General features: G+C 35.8%; 2 protein-coding genes across 3 annotated transcripts in view; one reads left to right on the top strand and one right to left on the bottom strand.

Moving 5' to 3' along the window:
• Positions 1-22,657, bottom strand: part of LOC123536568 (transcription factor IIIB 90 kDa subunit-like) — a 51,424-nt gene that overhangs the window by 20,402 nt on the left and 8,365 nt on the right. For both annotated transcript variants that reach the window (XM_053548751.1, XM_045319874.2), the window contains exons 7-14: positions 10,323-10,472; positions 7,755-7,848; positions 7,040-7,160; positions 6,640-6,754; positions 5,141-5,718; positions 3,439-3,520; positions 1,263-1,324; positions 459-719 (exon numbers count right to left, since the gene is read on the bottom strand). In XM_053548751.1, the coding sequence (XP_053404726.1) occupies positions 459-719; positions 1,263-1,324; positions 3,439-3,520; positions 5,141-5,718; positions 6,640-6,754; positions 7,040-7,160; positions 7,755-7,848; positions 10,323-10,472 (1,463 nt within the window). The remainder of the gene's footprint in view (positions 1-458; positions 720-1,262; positions 1,325-3,438; positions 3,521-5,140; positions 5,719-6,639; positions 6,755-7,039; positions 7,161-7,754; positions 7,849-10,322; positions 10,473-22,657) is intronic.
• Positions 11,380-22,607, top strand: LOC123536575 (BTB/POZ domain-containing protein 6-B-like). The gene is made up of 3 exons (XM_045319888.2): positions 11,380-11,510; positions 17,421-17,924; positions 19,852-22,607. The coding sequence occupies exons 2-3, from the start codon at positions 17,449-17,451 to the stop codon at positions 20,882-20,884; spliced, it is 1,509 nt and encodes a 502-aa protein (XP_045175823.2). The 5' UTR covers positions 11,380-11,510; positions 17,421-17,448; the 3' UTR covers positions 20,885-22,607.

The following is a 22,657-nucleotide window of genomic DNA, read 5'->3' as shown; positions in this document are numbered from 1 at the left end:
ACAGTTATATACAGACTTCATTCATCATGTATGATAGCAATGTATTCAAAACAATATTTGTAGTCTGCAGGTTTAACCCTCAGCCTGCTGGCGGCAAGTGATTCTGCCTTTGCAACCAGTGCAGACCAAGATCAGCCTGCACATCCGTGCAGTCTGATCATGGTCTGCACTGTTCACTATTCAGTCAGTAATTTTTCAGTGAACACCCCTTTGAATAATAAGTGGTATGGCCCAAATTGAATGATGGACTGGTCCATTTTAGATATTTAGCAGGGTAAGGTTTAAAACTGCATTTTTTAAAAATTCAGTACTGACAAATTGCTCAAAAATCTAATACCAAATTGTGGGTATGTCCATAATAGAAATCTAAGGTATCTTCAGTTAAATTTCTTCATAAAATAAATATTCTGCATAGCCTTTTCCGGTATAATTTTTAATTATAAACATAAAAGAAATACCTCTGGCCTGAGATCAAAGCTGACACTTGCTTTTCTCAACCGTGATATAGATGGATTATTATCTCGAAGTATTCCCTGAACATTTGAGTCTCCTTTAACCGGGGAGCTGAAAGCTGTGCTAGATTTCACGTTCAAGTCGTTTAACACATCGTAATTAATTTTACACGATATTTTTTTCTCCTGCATAATTTTCTGTATTGCCTCCTGTGCTGTAGCAGCTTCCTGTACAGGCTGCTTCTTCTTCCTCTTGTGTGTCTTCCTCTACATGAGATAAAGTAATATCAATTTGAAAATGTCTGAAAAATCATTGAAATGTCAAGCTTCAAAAATTAAGAATTACACGTAACATATTCTAAGTATGCCTGAATTCCAACCATTCTTTTTAGTTCTATTTTGCACCATTCTAGTGTCAATACATGGGGTACTTTTCACATCACTTTTATTTCATTATTTGATTGAGAAAAAACATATATGTGTCGATAACAGTACTCTTATTTCAGTCATTTATTCTATTTGAGACAATGACACTATTATTCCCAATGTTTTGAACTTGCATGTCAATCTGTCAATGGATATTATGGAAATACAGCAATCAAATATTACCCAGTACTCAGTATAACAGGCTTTTTTAAATTCTCAAAAAGTACGGAATTACCAGATATTTCAGCAGTGAGAAAGAAGCAAAAACATGATCAGCAAATCAAATTATATGTCATTCTCACATGACAAAAGCAAGTGTATATAAAAATTATCTATTCTTTTGAGATGCAGTATTCAAGTAAAATCTAGAATAATATAACCTACCCGTTTCTCTGGAGGTTTCTTGGCTTCCTCCTCTGCTTCTTTAGCCTTCTTTTCTTCTTTTACTGAAAAAACATCATCAATTTACCAAATCAGGATAAAACCACCAAAACCAGAGATGAACAACTACTGACGATCTTTAAATGCAGAATTTTCCATTAAATGTTGTTTCTGGTTATCTTTCCATCACTGTATAAAGCAGCTGAAACTCCTTTTCAAATACCTCACTAACATTTCATAATAATATCTGACCTAGTACATGATGGTAAAAGCTATGCTGCAGTAAAGGACAATAAAAGCCTGTGTTAAATCTATCAGGTAGAGTTATTTCTAATGTTCGTTTTCTTTAAAAACCAACAACAAACAAACAAAACCCAAAACTTAAAGTCTTTGTACAAGCAGCATACAAGGCATATAATTATACAGATAATATACATCATTGGCACCAGAACAGAAAGACAAGAGCACCGTCTTGGGGGTGCTGACGCTCATCTGATATTTTTGTACAACAGAAGAATTGTCCTACCCATGATTCTCTAAGTCCAAAAAGGGCCATAATTCTTGCAAAATGCAGGATGGTGTTCTGCTTCTTGATGTACATAGTCAATTTATGATGGTGAGCAACTGTTGCAAGTTTCAAAGCAATAGCTTGAATAGTTTAGGAGAAAAGCTGACCTAAACATTCAACTTAACCAATAAATCTGATATTTTCTAAGTCCAAAAGGGGCCATAAGTCTTGCAAAAAGCAGGACAGAGTTATGTTTCTTGCTGTCAATGGTCAGCTTATGATGGTAAACAAGTGTTGCAAGTTAAAAGCAATAGCTTTGATAGTTTAGGAGAAAAGCTGACTTAAACATATTACTCAAGTCCAAAAGGGGCAATAATTCTTGAAAAAAGCAGGCTGGAGTTATGTTTCTTGATTTACAGGGTCAGCTTATGATGGTGAACAAGTGTAACAAGTTTCAAAGCAATAGCTTTGATAGTTTAAGAGAAAAGGTTGACTAAACATAAAACTTAACCAAGAAACCTGATATTTTCTAAGTCCAAAAGGGGCCATAAATCTTGCAAAATGCAGGATGGAGTTATGTTTCTTGATGTACAGGATCAGCTTATGATGGTGAACAAGTATTCCAAGTTTCAAAGCAATAGCTTTAATAGTTTAGAAGAAAAGCTGACCTAAACATAAAACTTAACCAGGCAAAGCCGACGCTGACGCCGACGTCGATCAAGTGATGACAATAACTCATCATTTTTTCTTCAAAAAATCAGATGAGCTAAAAATGCCTCTGTACATGTAATACCAACCCCCTAGGTATTCTATAAGAACCATGGTCATGAAGGGGGAAATATACTAACCAGTTTCAATCGCGCATTTCATACTTAAACCACGCAGTTCGATAAATGTGTACTATGGATATCAAACAAGTGGTAATTTATCTTCCACTGTGTATCGGTAACATTTCTTCAATACATCTTATTTTAGAAAACAACGCGTAGTTTATAGTTATTTCATTACATAAAAAACTTGCCTGAACTTCCCTGGTGAAGTTCTGTTCTAGATTACAAAACCATTCTGATTGGCTAATGTCAAAATGTATGTCAATCGTCATTTTACTACACGTATTCGCTAAAATGTGAAAATGCAGCATAAATGTGCAAAATGAATAAAATAAACAGAACAGATGCAGACCAATGTACGACTTCAAATTGAAGATCATATACAAGATGAATTTCATTCATCATTTCAGGTTTTATTGTAAAAATGTGATTTTTTAAATTCTGTTTTTGTTTGTTTACATTTCGCCAAACATGTACACACTGCGGTGACCTCTAGACCGAATGTTCATTAGGGAAGGTCAAGCTAGTTTTTTCTGTAACGCTGATGAAAGCATAAAATATGTTGATAATCTCAGCAATATGGAATATTGAGACAATGTGACTGGTGCACGATGGAAGATAAATTATCGCTTGTTCAATATACTAAGTACCCATTCACCGAAATGCGCGTTAAAGTTGAGAAATTTACGATTGAAACGGGTTAGTATATTTTCCAGTTCATGACCATGGTTCTTATAGAATACCTAGGGGTAGGGTATAACATGTACAGAGGCATTTTCTTTCTGGTCTGGCGCCAGTGATATACATGGTTCCTAGACATACAAATATAAATCTGACTTACATCTCATTTCTTCGAGGAACTCAGCATTTTCTGCCATCCAGATTCTCGTTTTCAGTAACACCTCTTTCTCTGCTAATATGTACTGAATGATAAAACAATAACAAGAGATCACAGAGTGATCTTGGCGCCCACCATTGAGCCATTTTTTAATGTTCCAAATTTCAAGACTAGCTCAAGGTCAAAATCAAGGTCAAAGTTCATTTTGGTACACAAAACTATGCACATGGTCCAAATTTGAAGGCTGTAGCTTGAGAAATGTGAAAGTAGGTCCCTAGGTCAAAATCACGGTCAAATTTCATATCGGAACACAAAACTATGCATGTGGTCCAAATTTGAAGCCTGTATCTTCAAAAATGAGAAAGTAGGTCACTAGGTCAATGTCAGGGTCAAAGTTTATTTTAGTCCACAAACATATGCATTTGGTCCAAATTTGAAGGCTGTAGCTACAGAAATGTGAAAGTAGGTCACTGGGTCAATCTCAAGGTCAAAGTTCATTTCGGTACACAAAACTATGCATGTGGTCCAAATCTGAAGGCTATAGCTTGAGAAATATGAAAGTAGGCCACTAGGTCAAAATCAAGGTCAAATTTCATTTCGGAACACAACTATGCATGTGTTCCGAATTTGAAGCCTGTACCCTCAAAAATATGAAAGTAGGTCACTAGGTCAATGTCAAGGTCAAAGTTTATTTCGGTACACAAACCTATGCATGTGGTCCAAATTTGAAGGCTGTAGCTACAGAAATTTGAAAGTAGGTCACTAGGTCAAGATTAAGGTCAACTCATGTCAAGGTTCATCTAGCCACTCAAAACTATACATGTGGTCCAAAGTTGAATGTTGTAGGTTATAGACAAAAAGATCTTTAAGGTTTTTCCCTATATAAGTCTATATAAACAATGTGACCACTGGGGCAGGGCCATATTTGACCCTAGGGGGATAATTTAAATAAACTTGGTAGAGAACCACTAGCTACATTACAAATATCAAAGCCCTAGGCTTTGTGGTTTGGACAAGAAGATTTTCAAAGTTTTACCCTATATAAGTCTATATAAACGATGTGACCCAGGGGCGGGGCCATATTTGACCCTACAGAATGCTACATACCAAATATCAAAGCCCTAGACCCTGTGGTTTTGGACAAGAAGATTTTCAAAGTTGTTTCCTATATAAATCTATGTAAATTATAAAAATAAACAAAGGGCCATAACTCACTCAAAAAATGTTGAACCTGTCTGATTTTCAGGGGGACACAACTAGGGTACTAATACATCATTCTGACAAAGTTTCGTCAAAACCCCCTAGTAGTTTCTGAGGAGATGCGGTAACGAGAAATTGTTAACAGACGGAAGGACGACGGACCACGGACGCAGAGTGATTTGAATACCCCACCATCTGATGATGGTGGGCTAAAAACATTAAACAGGTAACAAGCCTAGGTAAACATTTAACCTGGGTTGTCAATTAGCAGCAAACAATATCATTATCAATAGTTGACCACTAAGTGTAACCTTGCCCTAAATCTACACACAACAAATTATTTCATTAAAATAATTTGAATATTGCACAATAAATGCTCAACTCCCAGCTCAAACGAGTTCAGAAGTAGGCATGCATATACTGACAATGAACAAACAATTACAATTATATAATACTCAGTGCAAGTAAGTTCAACAAAAAAACATCTTTAAGTAGTATGCATTACCTTACTAATCTCACTGTCATCAATACCTGTCAGATCAAGTTCACCATCTTCTATACCATCTCTAGAATTATCACTACCTTCCTTCATACAATCAGTTACCAAAGTCTCCATTTCAGGTCCAAGGGTGGGTACTCCAGGAACACCATCTAGTACTTCAGTAGCTTTCTTAATATTGTTACTGCTCAACACACTCACATCTGATCCAATTATCAATTCATCTCTAACTGAATCAGGAGTAATTTTACTACCCTCTAATGACTTTGTACCCTCACTATCCAATATTTCCCGAGTCACATTTTCCGTCTCTGACAGATTTGTCCCAACAATATCAGACACATCTCGAGTCACAGTGTCTGTTTCTACAGACTCTGTCACACCACTATCAAACACTTCTTTGGTTAAATTTTTGTTTGTTCCATCTGAAGACACTGCTGAATTGGATTCATTTTTAAAACTATCAATTTCTGAGAGCGAATCAAGGCTAGAGTTCCTGTTTTCTTCACTTATATTTTCCTCAGGTTCAGTAAGATCACTTAGCCTTGATGTTTCAGAATCCACAGATCCAGCATCAGACATTTCTGGTGGCATAAAAATAAAGGATGAAGGAAAATGTCTACACTACAAATTTGTACACAAAATAACTTGTTACATGCAACAATCTATAAAATGGAACATAAATTTTTCAAATTTCCAGTTCTGCAAGTAGGATAGACAGAATCATATATCCTGAGAATATTTTGTTTTGTTTTGCTAGCCTTATTAACTGTGGAAGTACCACGCAAGATCAAATCTAATGATTAAACTAAAACTTTGCAAAAGGCTAGTTCTTTATTTTTGTTTGAAACTATAAGTTGTGTGTCCCTCACAGGATATTGCGAAATCACTAATTTTCATGGGAGACTAATTTTTATGTAATGCAATGTAATAGAAATATCAATCCAAGAACTTTAATAATAACAAGCAAACAAACTTGCCATTCATTTTATATTTTTAAGTTGAAATCCATGAAACCATATCCATGTCAAATAGCCATTCTCGTCCATTCCATGAAATTCTATGCAAACAAAATTTAACAACTCCACGGTATTCGACAAAAACACAAACCTGATTTTGTTTCTATCATCCTTGTCCAACATTCTGCTTGGCTTTTATCAATTTTGTTGGCTCGAAAAATGCTTTTTAAGGAAAATGGGGAAATATCTATCTTGTGAGTATATCTGAGACATATAAACCTGAAGAGTGAAGTATACACTCACTTGCTAAACTGTGGCCATATTCCCCTAGGTTTTTAGTTGACTACTGTTTGCTCTATACTTACTGGCAATGTGCCAATATTCCCCAAGGTTTCTGGTTGACTAACCTTTACTGTGTACTTACTGGCATAATATACCTGTATTCTCCTAGGTTTCTGGTTGAATAGTGTTTGATCTATATAAACTGGCATACTGTCCTCATATTCCCCCAGGTTTCTGCCTGAGTAACGTTCACTCTATACTTACTGGCATAATGTGCCCATATTCCCCTAGGTTTCTGGTTGAGCAATGTTTGTTCAATCTCTTCCTGTAGTTTAGACACTTCTGATGCATATTCTGGCAATTTACTTTGTTCTTGAAACTAAAAGAAAGATAAATTTACTCCAGGAAAATAGTTTTAAAGATTAATCATGCATCTAGGATTTCTAATGAGTAACTCTTGACTTTATGAACGTTTCCCATCATTTCTTAATTTCAACTCCTGACAGAAAATTTCTATATTATCTAATATCATTTAATATGACCTAAAAGTATTGCACTTTATCCCATTGAGGAACATTACCATTTTCTTTTTGGAATTATTAATTTGCATAATACTGTAAACCCTCACAGAAAGTATAAAGGATATTAAAAATAAAAAAATTACCTTTTTGGCACGACGTTTTCCCTCGGTAAATGATGGTGGGTCAGCCTCCTCCTCTAGGTCTATAGTCTGGAATTCTTCGATTGTTAACTGACTAGATGGCGTTTCTTCAAACTCTATCAATCTTAAGTTTTAACAGAAATTTAATAGAATATTATAAATACTGCCATATCATGTGTATGTATAAAGGTGCAGCATTCATGAACTTCTATGTTATTTAGTCTGAAGACATTTAGTCATATTTGCACGGCAAAATAAGGAGCTGCGTTCAATAAACGCTTGATGCCCCCAGTGGCATCCTAGTCGATACAAAGCAACCTAAGTCCAAAACGAGGTCAAGTTCAAGGTCAAACTGAGGTCAGGTGATGTCTGAAGATGAGGAATGGTCACAGGTTACATCTGCATTAGTATCAAGTCATTCTAGTTAGGGGTATTGATACTAGACGAAACGGTCCCATTTGGTTAACCTCGTACGGACTGACGGACAGGACAATCACTATATGCCTCCCGCATCAGTAGATGCCGGGGCATAAAAACAGACAATAAAGCCTGGTAAAAAATGGTTAAAGATTACTTTTCTGTAAAACATCATGTCTTAATTTTTGTAAAAAGTTGAACTAATGCAAAAACATACACCAGTTGCTGAGGGCCATGTTTTTACCAATAAACCTTTTTCTGGTGATTAGTTAGCCATGAAATGGGAAAACAAACGAAGTACCTTTTTCTCAGTGTTGACTGGCATACCTTTACCACCTTTATTATCTCCTTTACAGATCTTGAGAAATCATGGATTCTTGCAGCCACCAGCAAGGCTGTAAGAACAACAGTACATTTCAAGCAACCGTGAGTGCTAAGAAACAATAAATGGAAATTTTGTAATGCATAAGAAACTATCAAATATTGATAATTTACAAAGGCTAGTCTTACCATGCAGGTCTCTACCGAATGTAGACATACTTCAGTTCAAATCCTGTTTATTTTTCATTTGTCGGTGGCCATAGCATTAGTCACTCCCCATAGACTTTTGTCACATAACAACAAACTTCCAATTGTCACAAAATACAGTAACAAGAGCTGTCGTAGGACAGCAGCGCTTGACTATTCAACAGTCTTGTCAATTGAATGAATACAAAAGACGAAAAATGGGCATAATTTTGTAAAAATGGGAAACAGGCTTATGGAACCTGCATAGTGCTTATCAGCTCATGACAGTGGACAAGCGTGTGAAGTTTCAATCCATTCGCATTAGTGGGTTCTGAGATACCAGCTTACATAAAAGAATTTATTAATTATAACCCAAAACTGCTAAGTCATAAAAGGGGCATAATTTTGAAAAAATGCAAAGTAGAGTTACTGAACCTTTGCACTGCATGTCATATCATGACAGTGAACAAGTGTGTGAAGTTTCAATCCATTCCCATTAGTGGATACTGAGATACCAGCTTACATACAAAAACTTAACCAAGAACTGCTAAGTTGAAAAAGGGGAATAATTTTGAAAAAATGCAAAGTAGAGTTATGGGACCTGCGTAGTGCATGTCATATCATGACAGTGAACAAGTGTGTGTAGTTTCAATTTATTCCAATTAGTGGATACTGAGATACCAGCTTACATACAAAAACTTAACCAAAAAGTCGAAAAGGGGCATAATTTTGAAAAAATGCAAAGTAGAGTTATGGGACCTGCACAGTGCATGTCGGATCATGACAGAGAACAAGTGTGTGAAGTTTCAACCCATTCCCATTAGCGGGTACTGAGATACCAGCTTACATACAAAACCTTAACCAAAAATTTCTAAGTTGAAAAAGGGGCATAATTTTGTAAAAAAGCAAAATAGTGTTATGGAACCTGTGCAATGTAAGTCAGTTTATCATAGTGAACAAGTGTGTGAAGTTTCAATCCATTCCCATTAGTGGTTACTGAGATACCAGCTTACATACAAAAACTTAATCGGGACGCCGACACATGGGCGAGTCCAATAGCTCTACTATTCTTTGAATAGTCGAGCTAAAAATGACCAAGGTCTAAAACAAAATAAAATTTCATTTCAAAGCAACATATAAGGTTGTAAACTATTGATACTAGTTAGTATGTACATCTACGTGGTTGTATTTGATTTGGAGAAGCTTTTGAACAGCTGTTTACTCACAATATTGGCATAGTCATGATCATTTGCCAGGAACCAAACTGTCAAATTTTGTCAATGGCTAAAAACATTTTTTCTCTCATCTAAATGATCTACTAAGAAACTGAAAGACATATTTAACTAGAAGGTGTTTTTGTCACAAAAACATGTTTTCCCCTATGTTTACCTTTAGATCTGGTGTTCATTTTGTGCAGCAAAGCGGAACGTGTCAGCGATACGCACAACTAGACTTGGTACTGATCACTCCTGTGATGTTTCATCGAAATCCAGCCAGCAGTTTGACCTGTGAAAGCCGGACAAGATTTTTCTATTTTTAGCTCTGGTGGCCATTTTTTGCAGCAAAGCGGAACGTGCAACTAGGCTTGGTACTGATCACTCCTGTGATGTTTTGCCGAAATCCAGCCAGCAGTTTGACCTGTAAAGCCTGATAGGATTTTTAGCTCTGGCGGCCATTTTGTGCAGCAAAGGGGAAGTGCTGGCAATATACACAACTAGGGTTGGTACTGATCTCTATTGTGAAGTTTCGTTTAAGTCCAGCCAGCAGTTTGACCTGTAAAAGCTGGACAAGATTTTTCTATTTTCAGCTCTGGTGGCCATTTTGTGTAGCGAAGCGGAACGTGCCGGCGACATGCACAACTAGGCTTGGTACTGATCACTCCTGTGAAGTTTCGCCGAAATCCGGCCAGCAGTTTGACCTGTGAAAGCAGGACAAGCTTAATGCGGACGGATGGTCCCACCGAAATGAAGGAGGGGGCCATTTCTTTTGTTTGAATAGGGGGCCCTGGTCCTATAATCTATTGTTAACGGATTGAAGCTATTGTTCTCTTTACTGCTAGATGGCCCTCTCTTTCTTTTAAGTTGCTCGGACGGACAGTGAAGGCAAAAACAATATTATGAGGGACATAATAAGCATTGTTGGCATGTTGATATTTGGCTATGTTTTTTTTTCACTGAAAAATGATATAGCAAGAAGTAAAAGCCATTATAAAAAACTGCATTACTTTTGAAAAGCCTTTCTTTATTAATATATAGAAAATGGGTGCTGGATGTATTTTTTGTCCTGGAATGTTTTTTGGTCACATAAAGCATCATTATTGACCAAACAAATTTGCCAAATGCCTGTGTATACAACAACATACCTGCTCCACAGAGACCACTAGGTCGTCTACCAGTGGACATCCAATCTCGTTTCATTCTCTGTACCAGTCTCATAGCTGTCATTGATACTTCATGTGTCTTGTCTCCAAACTCCAGACTGTGTGCAAACCTTGATATGTACAAGGCAGGGTCTGAAATAAAGAATTTGTACCGGGGTATGTACAAAATAATTATGTTGTAACTGGCAAAACCGACTCCTGATGAAAAATCAGTTCATTCCAAGTGTAAAGAGCAGATATCTATTACTGTGTAAAATGTTTGGTTCAACTATTAAGTTAAATGATTTTTTATTCCAAACACCAAGCTATAAATGCCACTAATGTAAATGACTCAAAGAGTGGGAATTTAAAATGTAAGAAAGAGAGAGGATGGGGGAAGGAATTGAGATAAATACCAATTAAAATCTCTGATGCACAATTTCACATGCTTGATAACATTCCTAAGAAGGTTCATGATTCTTGGACAAATACTTTTTGGAGACACATGTTAAAAACCCTTTTAGGCCCTTTATACATATTTTTGACTACATTACAGGCCATAAGTCTGGTCTGGCTAAGTGAAATTCTAAACAACCCCAGGTACACAACTTCACAACCCAAAATAACATTCCTATAATGTTTGATAGCTCTAGCTTATTTACTTTTTGAGACAAGTGCAACAAAACTGGGCAGACAGAAGGATAGAGGGATGGCTATCCAGATGCAAGGATAAAGACAAATCTTTTGTGTGCTCCCACCACCCCAAAAAATGGTTGAAGAGGAAAGGTGTGGGGGCACACAAAAAAAACAGTACACAAGTTATCAAGATGTAATATGATACAATTTGATGGGCTATTTCCCACTTTCTCAGCCACATTATATTTTGAAAAATCAGATATGTTAACTATGATTATGAAATTCTTATAAAACTGTTAAAGGTATGTGTAACAAACCCTCATTGTAAACATTAACACTACATAAAAAAAGGTTTATTAATGAGAGGCATCAGTCCTGCATTGCCAAAGGGAAATGAATGTTAATTTATTCACAATCACTTTAATATTGAGTTGTCTCCCTTCCTATGACATATTAATGGAATTGTGGGATATCCAGTAAAAGCAAACAAAGTACAGGAAGTAAGAAAAAATGCAGAATATTGGCCTAAAAATGATGCAAAAAGGACAGTAACATGTAAGTTAGTTTTTGCAAAATCATTACAATAAATGTAAGGACTATACAGCATATCTGACTCCATTATGTATCCTGTTTGTGAAAATTATCCAATTATTTAGCTGTATACTTATAAATAATTCTTAGTGGGTGGGGAAATGGGAGAACCTAGTCCAAATAACTGTACTCAAGGGTTGAATTTTGTTATATTTTTTTGACAGATTATCTGTAAATTTACAGGGTTTTCAGAAAAATCAGAGTCAATATGATAGCACCGAGCTGGAATTAGAGAATTTCTGTGTCCCATACGGAAAACACCATGTCCACCACAGGTCTAGGATTTCATCGTTTTTACAGACAGTCTGTAAATGTATGGGTCGACCGTCCATAAATTTAAACATTTTTCAGTTTATAGAGTTACAGACTGGGTATATGAAATCTGTTAAAATTATAACTTAAATCAAAACTGCCGGTTAAAATGAAATGTTTCACTTATTACATGGATAGATAAACTTAATGGGAGAATTTCAGACAGGTTGTATCACTTTATTTTTTTCTCATTTTCCAAAAATTCAAAGTCATCAATATTTGACAGAAAATCATAAATATTTTTTTTACCTTAAATTCATTTTTGCATGCAGTCTTAAAATCTGTAAGTTTAAACCTGCGGTTTTGATTTAAATTGCAATTTTAACAGATTTCATGTACCCAGTCTGTAAATTTATAGACTAAAAAATCTTTAAATTTATGGATTGTCAGTATATTTACAGAATGTCTATAAAAACTATGAAATCCTAGACCTGCACAATGTCTTTTGATTGAAGGACTCAGTGAAAATCAATGATATATCAGGCACGTAGCTAGGGCATTTTTCATAGTACGCAGATGTAATGGGGGTTGGGGGTTGGCGTATCCTCCCCTTGATTATTTATCAATGTGAGAACGGCAAATGGTGCATTTTAGCGTGTATTTGAAGCAAAAACTAGGGGTGACTATTGAGGCCAATTTTGACTATTGCAATACTATTGATATTGCTGAAAAACTATTGCGATACTATTCTATTGCAGGTTACTATTGCGATACTATTGCAATAGTTATCGGCCACCATGTTTTATACAGTAAAACTACCAACTGGCATTATTACACAGTGTAAGACACAACACCGTTTATAATTGCTGTTAATAGTGTTAATAATACACATTGAGATGTTTGTATAACTGAAATGGACAGATATAAATCTAACATTAAATATTTTTTTTTAAAAAAATTTCTATTTCTTGCCTTCCTTGGCTTTGAAACAATAAGTAAAACAATAAACCTATGGAAGGTATACTCAAACGAAACGGCCATTTTGTTACGAATCTCAACGTGTTTAATAACACAAAGCATCGAAAAAGACGAAAATTGACGGATCGGACTAAGGTGTACCAGCACTAAATGAATGGCCCTACCGAACAGTTTGCTATATCATACAAGTAGCCTACTTTCTCCATGTCCAAAGTACTTTTTCTCATTTAAGATTATTTAAATATATTTAATCAAAGTTTCTAAAAAAAACCCCTAAATTTATTAATTATCTCCCAGACTTCTCAGTCCTTTATGGTAGTTTAATTCCATGAGGGTAATTATTGTAATGGAGATGTAAACATTTTCCGAGGCGCAAATGAGAGCTGTCTCTGTTTCTTGGTTTATGAATTATTAATTATTTCTGTATTTACTAAAATTTCAAAACTATCGAAACTATCGATTGTTGAAGGAACTATCGGCGATTGTTATTGGATCGTGACTTTTCTATCGATGCATACTATCGGGACACTCAGTATCGCAATGCATCGATATTTCGATGTATCGTTACACCCCTAGCAAAAACATTGCACGAAAACCTTATTCTTAATTATTTATATAAACTGTTCTATTTTACTAGGTATGTGCGTTATATTTCACTGGCAATCTGTGGTTTAGTGATCCATGTTATGTGCAAGTATTAATTCAAAACGAATGGTTAGTGGTGGCACACTTTAAAAATATCATTATGATCGGATGTATCATTCAAGAGATATGTCTGTTAGTATATATACGATGATTGTTACAAGGAATTTGCTATAACTTCAAACTGAATACTAGACTAAGTCAACAATCATGATACTGATACAAATGTACCAAACCTGAAACTGATACCCTGTATAGGGAAAGCATTCCGGTATAGCTACGTCTTCATTACATCAACTTCGTTATAGGTATTTCCCTTATCTTTTTTTAAATTAAAACAGTAATGAGTATTCTGCAAAATGTTTCTTACACCTTTTAAACCAATTTGCTATTATTTCAGTTTACTGTACTTAAAACAAAATATGAAGTAAGCAATGATTGCATAGAAAGCAATCTCCGTTGCATGATATAGCCTTCTTGTTCCAACCAAATAAATTAGCCAGTTTAATTGTGTATGCTTGCTAGTTTTCACTACGCAGCTGCGTAAAAGCAGCTACACACCTGTATATAAGCAGGGGTTCCATTTGACCCGGGACCCCGGGTCCGGACCCGAGAGATTTTCAAAAGACGCTCAAAGGACCCGGCATGATACTTGCCTGTGCGTCCTTCGGGACCCGGAGGCATTTTCCTTTGATAATCCTTTCTCTTATCATTCATTTCCTTCAGTAAAACTATTTCCACGATAGACACGTGTATTCCAAAATAAACACTCGCGGTCATGCCTTTGATCTTCTGCTAAATCCCGCCGTTTCTCCTGTAGACATGCCTCGCTGATTTTTTTATCAGCAAGTTACGTCACGGTGAGTGCACATAGGTAAGAAGAATCAATGAAGTGTTGAAATTAATTGATAAAGAGTATTGATCCTGTGTACTGTCAAAAAAGGCGCCAATTATTAAATTATCGTAAGCAGCTGATTACCGAGCATGTGAAAAGTGCCCTGCAAGATTTTTTCATGCCAACTTTAAATTAGACCATTGTTTAGTGATCATACCGTAATTTCAACAAGAAACTTCACAAATTTTGATGAATTTTGAAAGCAAAAATAAATTTTGAATGTCCGTTCACGAGTCTAATTACACCCGATGTCATATGCATATTTCCAAAATTCCTTAAAAAAACTGACTTTCAATGCAGTTTTTAATAATAAATAGCATCATTATTTGAGGAACTATCTCTGATTTAGCTTAGTTGGCCAAGTAAACTAAGCAGAAACTACATTCCGATGACATTCCGAAAGTGTACCAGTATCCGGATAGTACATTTTGGATACATTTTTATAGAGTGTTATAGCACTGTTCTGTTATTAAAAATTAAATGAAATATAGAAGAAAAACCTAATCAAAATAACATGAATTTTGATAAATATTAGTTTACAATATGAGACTATATCACCTGAAACTGACATTTTTATTATGCTGTAACATGATCTTGGGTTTATTGTTTTCTTAGGTAAAGATCTACGTATTACTAAATAAAAAAAATATAGTCAATTATATGGACGTGGTGGGACAGGACTCCTGTATTTTGGAAAAGGACCCTTCAAAATTTGGGCCCAAGGGTCCTGGGACTCTTGGGTTTTCAGGTCTAGTGGAACCCCTGTATAAGAAGCTTGGAAATCATACACCATTTTCTAAAGTTTGATTGGGGCTATTATTTTCATGAATGGTTTCATATCTCTCTAAAAAAAACTAGGGAAATCTTCCTTTGTAATAGATGAATAAGTCATATCAAAATAAATCAAATACATGTAGCAGAAAAAATGCAACTGGCTGCAGTCACTTGCACTAAACACCTAATATCTCATCAAACCTTTATCAGAAAATTACTAAAAACACTTGATTTGTTATTCATACATATATATGAGTCCAAAAACATAATTTTCATCTTGTACTCAACACAAAACTAACAAAAAAGTAGTGGTATAATTGCTATCAAAGACAGAAAATTATTGTTCTTTTATCAAGTTTTCAAAATCCAAATTATTTGGGAATTTTGCTTAAAAGCATTATATACAGTTCTTAAGCAAATTTCTACAAAAAGGTGGTACTTGCAAAGTTTATTTGACATAACCAGTTGTTAAAATGAGTAATATACACAGAATGAAAGGATTGTCTTAATGAAGTATTCATGGATTTTCAGCACTTAAAATGTAGACATATGGGAAGTTTTAGTTGATATACAAAAGTTAATGCTAGTCCCCATGGCAACGTCATGTGCTGTCATCTGACCTAAATTTGCCTCATTCATATTTTGCATTTTCTCAAACGTAACTTGTCTTCAAACTTGTCCTAAGTGTGGTGAATATTTTCATGAAATGTAGGTCTTATGCCAATCATGTCAAACTATATATTTGACATTAGACATACTGCGTTGCTCATCACATGAAAGTCAGTGATATGCGACAATATTTTCTGTTTTGAATAAAAAATCAAACAAAGAGATAAATAATATGTTTTCGTCTATCGTACTTTCAAGGACCATGAATAAAGATAATAAATGCAGATATTAGAGATTTTCCAGGTATTTTTTAAACACACCTTGTAGTTATAGCTACAGTTTCATTTGCTATTTTTTTTCACCGCATTAACAACAAGAGCTGTCTGATGACAGCGCGCTCGACTATTCGAAGAACTGATTGAAGAATGGGGTCAAAATATTTCCACGGATATTCAGACAAAAGGAATAAATAGATTAGACAAACAGTGTTCCTGTATTACTTTGATTTCGATAAGTCTTGCACTAAATGGCAATATATGAGCCAATTTTAAAGTCCAAAAAGGGCCATAATTCAGTCAAAATAGTTATGTACTCTTGCCTACAGATGGAAATCATAATGATAAACAAGTGTTTAAAGTTTACAAGCCATATGTCAAATAGTTTTGACAAAACATGGACATGTATGAAAACAGAACCAATTTCAAAATCCAAAAAGGACCATAATTCAGCCAAAATCGATGACAGAGTTATGTTCTCTTTCCTACAGATAGAGACTATTATACTAAACAAGTGATAAAAGTTTCAAAGCCATATGTCAAACACTTTACAAAAAATATGAACTGGTACGAAAAACTTAACAAAGATTTCTAAGTCAAAATGGGCCATAATTCAGCCAAAATCCTTGATGGAGTTATGTACTCTTGCCTATAACTGGACATGGTGATGGTAAACAGGTGTTGAAAGTTTCAAAGCTTTATCTCAAAAGACTTTGTCAAAATATGAACTGGTACGAAATACTAACCAAGATTCCTAAGTCAGAAAGGGCCATAATTCAGCCAAAATCCTTGATGGAGTTATGTACTCTTGCCTATAACTGGACATGGTGATGGTAAACAAATATTGAAAGTTTCAAAGCTTTATCTCAAAAGACTTTGTCAAAATATGAACTGGTACGAAAAACTTAACCATGATTTCTAAGACAAAAGGGGCCATAATTCAGCCAAAATCCTGGATGGAGTTATGTACTCTTGCCTATAACTGGCCATGATGATGGTTAACAAGTGTTGAAAGTTTCAAAGCTTTATCTCAAAAGACTTTGTCAAAATGTGGACTGGTATGAAAAACTTAACCCAAGGTGTGACGCCAACGCCAACGCCGTGGTGAGTAGGATAGCTCTACTTATTCTTCGAATAGTCGAGCTAAAAATGCTGCAAGACAGGTACAGTACCATATTGCAGTCACTATACCCTGCAGTATACAAATACATCAAGTGTAGGCTGCTAGCTATAGAGAATTGTTATATCATAAGATAGTGAAGAATGTGTATAAGCAACAAGGTCTCTCAGTTAGCAGAATGGTATCCCATGGAAAGAGTTCCAGTCAGGCTGCTTTTCCTAACATGCTTGTTTAGAAACAAAATCAACAGATCTATTGTGTCTCATTATCTGTTATTAAAAAAAAAAGATAAAAAGTTTTCATAATTCTTATCTGAAATTTCATTTCAGTTTTGTGAAACATGTAACCTGAAGAAATATGCAGAGTGCAATTAGAATGGCTACTAAAAGTTGTGTCCCCAAATTTAGAAGTGATTCCGATGAGGAAGTTAACCAGGAGGTTCCATCTAACTATGCTGGAAACCAAACGGTACCAAAGCAGCCAATCCAGCGTGCACCTCGTTCTGTAACAGATCCCGTCTGGAAAACTCCACGGAATCCCCCGCCTCCGCCACAAATATCTTTACCAACATCTCAGGCAAGTCGCGAGTACAATTGGCAAGCAAACATGAGTTCAGTGCGGGAGAAAAATGCTGTAATGTATAACAATCCACTGATGGCTGATGTTTACTTCACTGTTGGATCTGGCAACAAGCAGAGAATTGCTGCACACAAGTATGTGCTTGCCACTGGTAGTTCTGTTTTCTATGCCATGTTTTTTGGAGGACTGGCTGACCAGAAAGATGACATAGATTTACCGGATGTTGAACACAATGCATTCCAAAACCTTCTTAGGTAAGTCTCCCTTTCTTTTATTAGTCATACATGTACTATAAAGTAGCTGGCTGTTTGAGTCAGGTAGAAGTTAGAACAAAATGTCAATTTCGAAAGTTAGCTGACCGTTTGCTTAAGAAAGGTGGCTGGTTTATAGGCAAGTTTGTTTGTCAAGGAGCAGGTCTATCTAGCTCTATCATTACATGTTACATAGACATTTTCTGGCTAAAACATTCCTAAATTTTTTTTGTACGCATCTGAGATAAAAACAGGTAACAAAAAGAACAAAAGGGCCATGATGGCCCTCTATCACTCGCCTGAATTTAGTTGCTTGCTTGAACAGTTAAAAGTTTCTACTAAATAAAAGGGGCCAAGCTAAATCATTTGAACAAACTTGATAAAGATCCATGCCAGGATGCTACTAACCAAGTCTTGAGTAATTTTAACCAGATTATTTGAGATTCGTATTGAAATCTGTATGTAAAATTAGAGACGTGACTCAAATTTCTTTGCTAAAGCTTCAAAAACGAAAAAGTAGGTGAATAGGTCATGGTAAAAATTATTCAAGATAGCTACTTAAATCTGTATGAAAAATTATACAGGTGGTCCAAATCTCTTTGATGTAGCTTTAAAACAAGAAAGTAGGTCAAGATTCAAGATTATTGAAATCAGTATCAAAAGTTATATAATCATGTGGTCCAAATTTCTATGCTGTAACTTCAAAAACGAGAAAGTAGGTCAGCAGGTCAAGATTAAGACTAGTCAAGACTAGTATTGAAATCTGTATCAAACATTATACTTGTGGTCCAATTTTCTTTGCCATTCCTTCAAAAACAAGTAAGTCTATGTAAAACAAGGGACCACCTAGGCATGGCCTATATTTACCCTAGGGTCATGATTTGAGAACCACTACAGCATGCCACATACCAAATATCTAAGCTATGGGCCATATGGTTTCGTATTATTTTTTTAAGGTTTTTCTCTACATAAGCCAATGTGAAAACTGTTGACCCAGGGGAGCAGTCAATTTTGACCACATGATCATGATTTGAACAAATTTGATAGCTGACCACTAGACAATATTAAATTCCAAATATCTAAGGTCTCAACCTTATGGTCCTGGACAAGAAGATTTTTAAAGATTTTTCCTATATACGTCAATGTAAAACAAGGGACCCCCAGCGTGGCATATATTGACTCCAGGGTCATGATTTGAACAATCTTTGTAGAGAACCACTAGAGCATGCATCATACTAAGTATCTAACTCTGTTATCTAAATCTTTTTTTATTTGGCATAAATGTTTGCATCAATGAGACAAAGTGTTGCATGCAACTTCCAGACCCCTACCTCAAAGGTCAAGGTATATAGAGGTCAAAGGTTAGCACTGTTAGTCCTTTTGACAGCTGGTTGGCTCGACATGTTGCCCATGGGCATCTAGTCTAAGTTTTTCCCTATGTAAGTCTATATAAACCATGTGAACCCTAGGGCGGGGCCGTATTTGACCCTAGGGTGAACATTTGAACAATCTTAGTACTTGACCACTAGATAATGCTACATACATAGGCCCTATAGTTTTGGACAGATTTTTAAAGTTTTTCCTTTCAGTTGCCATGGCAACCAGAGTTCTGTACGAAAGTCAATTCTTTGAACACTTTGTATAGCAGATTATCCAAGAAACATCCCTGTGAAGTTTCATCAAAATTGGCCTAGTGGTTTAGGAGGATAGGTTGTTTAAAGGAACATGTTGATGGACAATGCACAATGGACAATCACTGACCACAATAGCTCACCCCTGAGCACTTTGTGCTCAGGTGTCAGAGCAAAAGAGAATCACAAAATTATTGCTCATATGCAGTTACATTTAAGCTTGAAATTCAGATTTGTAAACCTGTACAAACACCAGAGTGCAAATTTGCATGCTGATATCTATTCCATTACCATTTCAGGTACCTTTACTGTGATGAGATAAATTTGGCTGCTGACAATGTTCTGTCTACATTGTATGTTGCCAAAAAGTACATTGTTCCCTACCTAGCACGTGCCTGTGTGCAGTACCTCGAGACAAGCCTCAGTGCACGGAACGCCTGTATTCTACTGTGTCAGGGCCGGCTGTTTGAGGAGCAAGAACTTATGCAGCAATGCTGGGAGGTTATTGATGCACAAGCAGAGGAAGCCCTTGCATCAGACGGTTTTGCAGAAATTGACTTTAGTACCTTAGAAAGTGTTCTCTTACGTGAAACTCTAAATGCACGCGAGGTTTCAGTGTTCAATGCAGCCTGTCGCTGGGCTGAAGCACAGTGCCGTAGACGTGAGCTTGAACCAACAGCAGAAAACAAGCGCCAAGTTCTTGGGGACTCTTTCAATTTGATCAGAATCCCCTCTATGTTACTGGAGGAGTTCGCTAATGGTCCTGCTCAGTCAGGGATACTTTCTCCCAAGGAAACCACAGATATATTTCTCTACTTCACTGCTAATAACAAACCTGAATTACCATTTAAACGCAAATCAAGATCTGGCCTAATGCCACAAAAATGTCACAGATTTCAGTCATCAGCATACCGCAGTAATCAATGGCGATATCGCGGCCGTTGTGACAGTATACAATTTGCTGTTGATCGGAGGGTTTTCATAGCGGGATTTGGACTCTATGGTTCTAGCAATGGTGCAATGGAATATCAAGTAAAGATTGAATTAAAAAAAGATGGTATCATTATGGGACATAGTTACTTAAGGTTTTTCTCAGATGGTTCTAGTAACACATTTCCAGCCATGTTCAAAAATCCCATACAAGTGGAACCCGACACATTTTACACTGCTAGTGCTATACTTGATGGGCCGGAACTCAGCTACTTTGGTCAAGAGGGCATGGCAGAGATTCAGTGTGGGAAAGTGACATTTCAGTTCCAGTGCTCATCTGACAGTACAAATGGTACAGGAGTTCAGGGCGGACAAATTCCAGAAATAATCTTCTACTCCTAAAATGAAAATTTTCTTACTTTGAAATATTGGTAGCATTGAACAATCATCCTTAAGCATGTATTTGAAAGCTGTAACTATTTATCAAGACAGTAATTTCTTAGGGCAGGCATAATTCAACACTAGAAAGTGTTCTTAAAATAGCTTGCCGACATAAAGATATTTTCCAGAATGACTGGCATATCACTTTTAAATGCAACAATAATCATGACAAGTTCATGTGGCAATATCGTGTATTTTACCTTGTTCACATTGCATAATATATGTCTTTTGATAAACTCTACTCAGCTAAAGCATTCCTTTTCTCAGACAATATTTATACTAAAAGAAGGCAACAGAGAACCATTTTAGATATTAGTCCTGTTCCACCAAGCAGTGGACATTGTGTAAATTCAAGGATTACAGACTTCTTTTACTATATACAAAAGGTTGTTTGCTTATTACTATCACTGCATTATGCCACATAATATCTAGTGGACAAAACATACAACTCTTGAGAACACTGATAAAGTGTATAAATGGTGATTTTTTAGTGGCTATTGTATTTTTAGCGTGACTTTTGAAAGAATAGGTAGAGCAGCATCCACATCCCGATTTGTTTAAGTATTTGTATGTAAGCTGGTATCTCAGTAACCACTTGTGGGAATGGATTGAAACTTATTCACTGTGATAAACTGACTTACACTACATAGGTTCCATAACTCTATTTTGCTTTCTTTTTTTTTTTTTTACAAAATTATGCCCCTTTTTTGACTTGGTAATTTTTGGTTAAGTTTTTGTAAGTTAGCTGGTATCTCGGTACCCACCGATGGGAATAGATTGAAACTTCACACACTACTTGTTCATTGTTATCATCTAACATGCAATGCACAGTTTCCATAACTCTACTTCGTTGGTTTTTTAAAAACAAAATTATGCCTCTTTTTCGACTTTTATATTCATTCAACTAACAAGGCTTTTGAATAGTCGAGCACTGCTGTCCTCAGACAGCTCTTGTTTAATCACTGGAGTGAAAAACTAAATGTACGTTTTCCGTTGCCATGTAAGACTCCCAGGTTTATATAATTGTGTAATGTTTGAACGATCTTTCAAACACTAAACACTACTGTTTAGGCAACTTTCAATTATTGCCTTCAGCGTCATGACTCTTATGTTTTGACGTTTCTCATTTAGCATTTAGTGATATGGAACAAATTTATTCTAATCGGATTAAATTTTTAGCACTGTATACAGCCTTCTTACGATATATGGTAGCTCCGTCCCAGTAACGGAATTTATCCTGTATCAAACAAGTGCACAAAAGTGGTGGCTTACTGTTTATCAAAAAGGAAACATCTAATATCGTACACTTGATTCTTTCAGTACGAGCAGACAAAGACTTTGATAGTAGAAAGGGTGTTTGTTTTGTTTCAGGTAATACACCCCTAATGACAATCGGCAATTTACGTGACATTACATAATAGCCTGATACTACTCCAGCATTTTCCGGCTGCTGATGTAGCGTGTATGAGCAACCAGATGGAGAATGCAGAAGTCCTAAGTATACGCAAAATACTCATACAGAAATAACTGATATTCATTATGGGTCCATTACCTTAACTGGGTAGAAATTTTGTAAACGTTTACCAAACATGACACAGGTGTATAAAAATGGGAGCTTTACTGCCATATGATAAAATTAAAAACCTGTATTGTTAGCATTATCCAAAAATAAAGTTTTATGTTTTTTTGTTTTTCTGTTCTTCAAACACAAATCCTTGTGACAATTCTGAGTAA

This window comes from Mercenaria mercenaria, chromosome 1, assembly GCF_021730395.1.
Source record: "Mercenaria mercenaria strain notata chromosome 1, MADL_Memer_1, whole genome shotgun sequence".
Taxonomy (NCBI): domain Eukaryota; kingdom Metazoa; phylum Mollusca; class Bivalvia; order Venerida; family Veneridae; genus Mercenaria; species Mercenaria mercenaria.
Note: the sequence above shows the minus strand (reverse complement) of the source record. Positions and strands in the feature narration are given on the sequence as shown.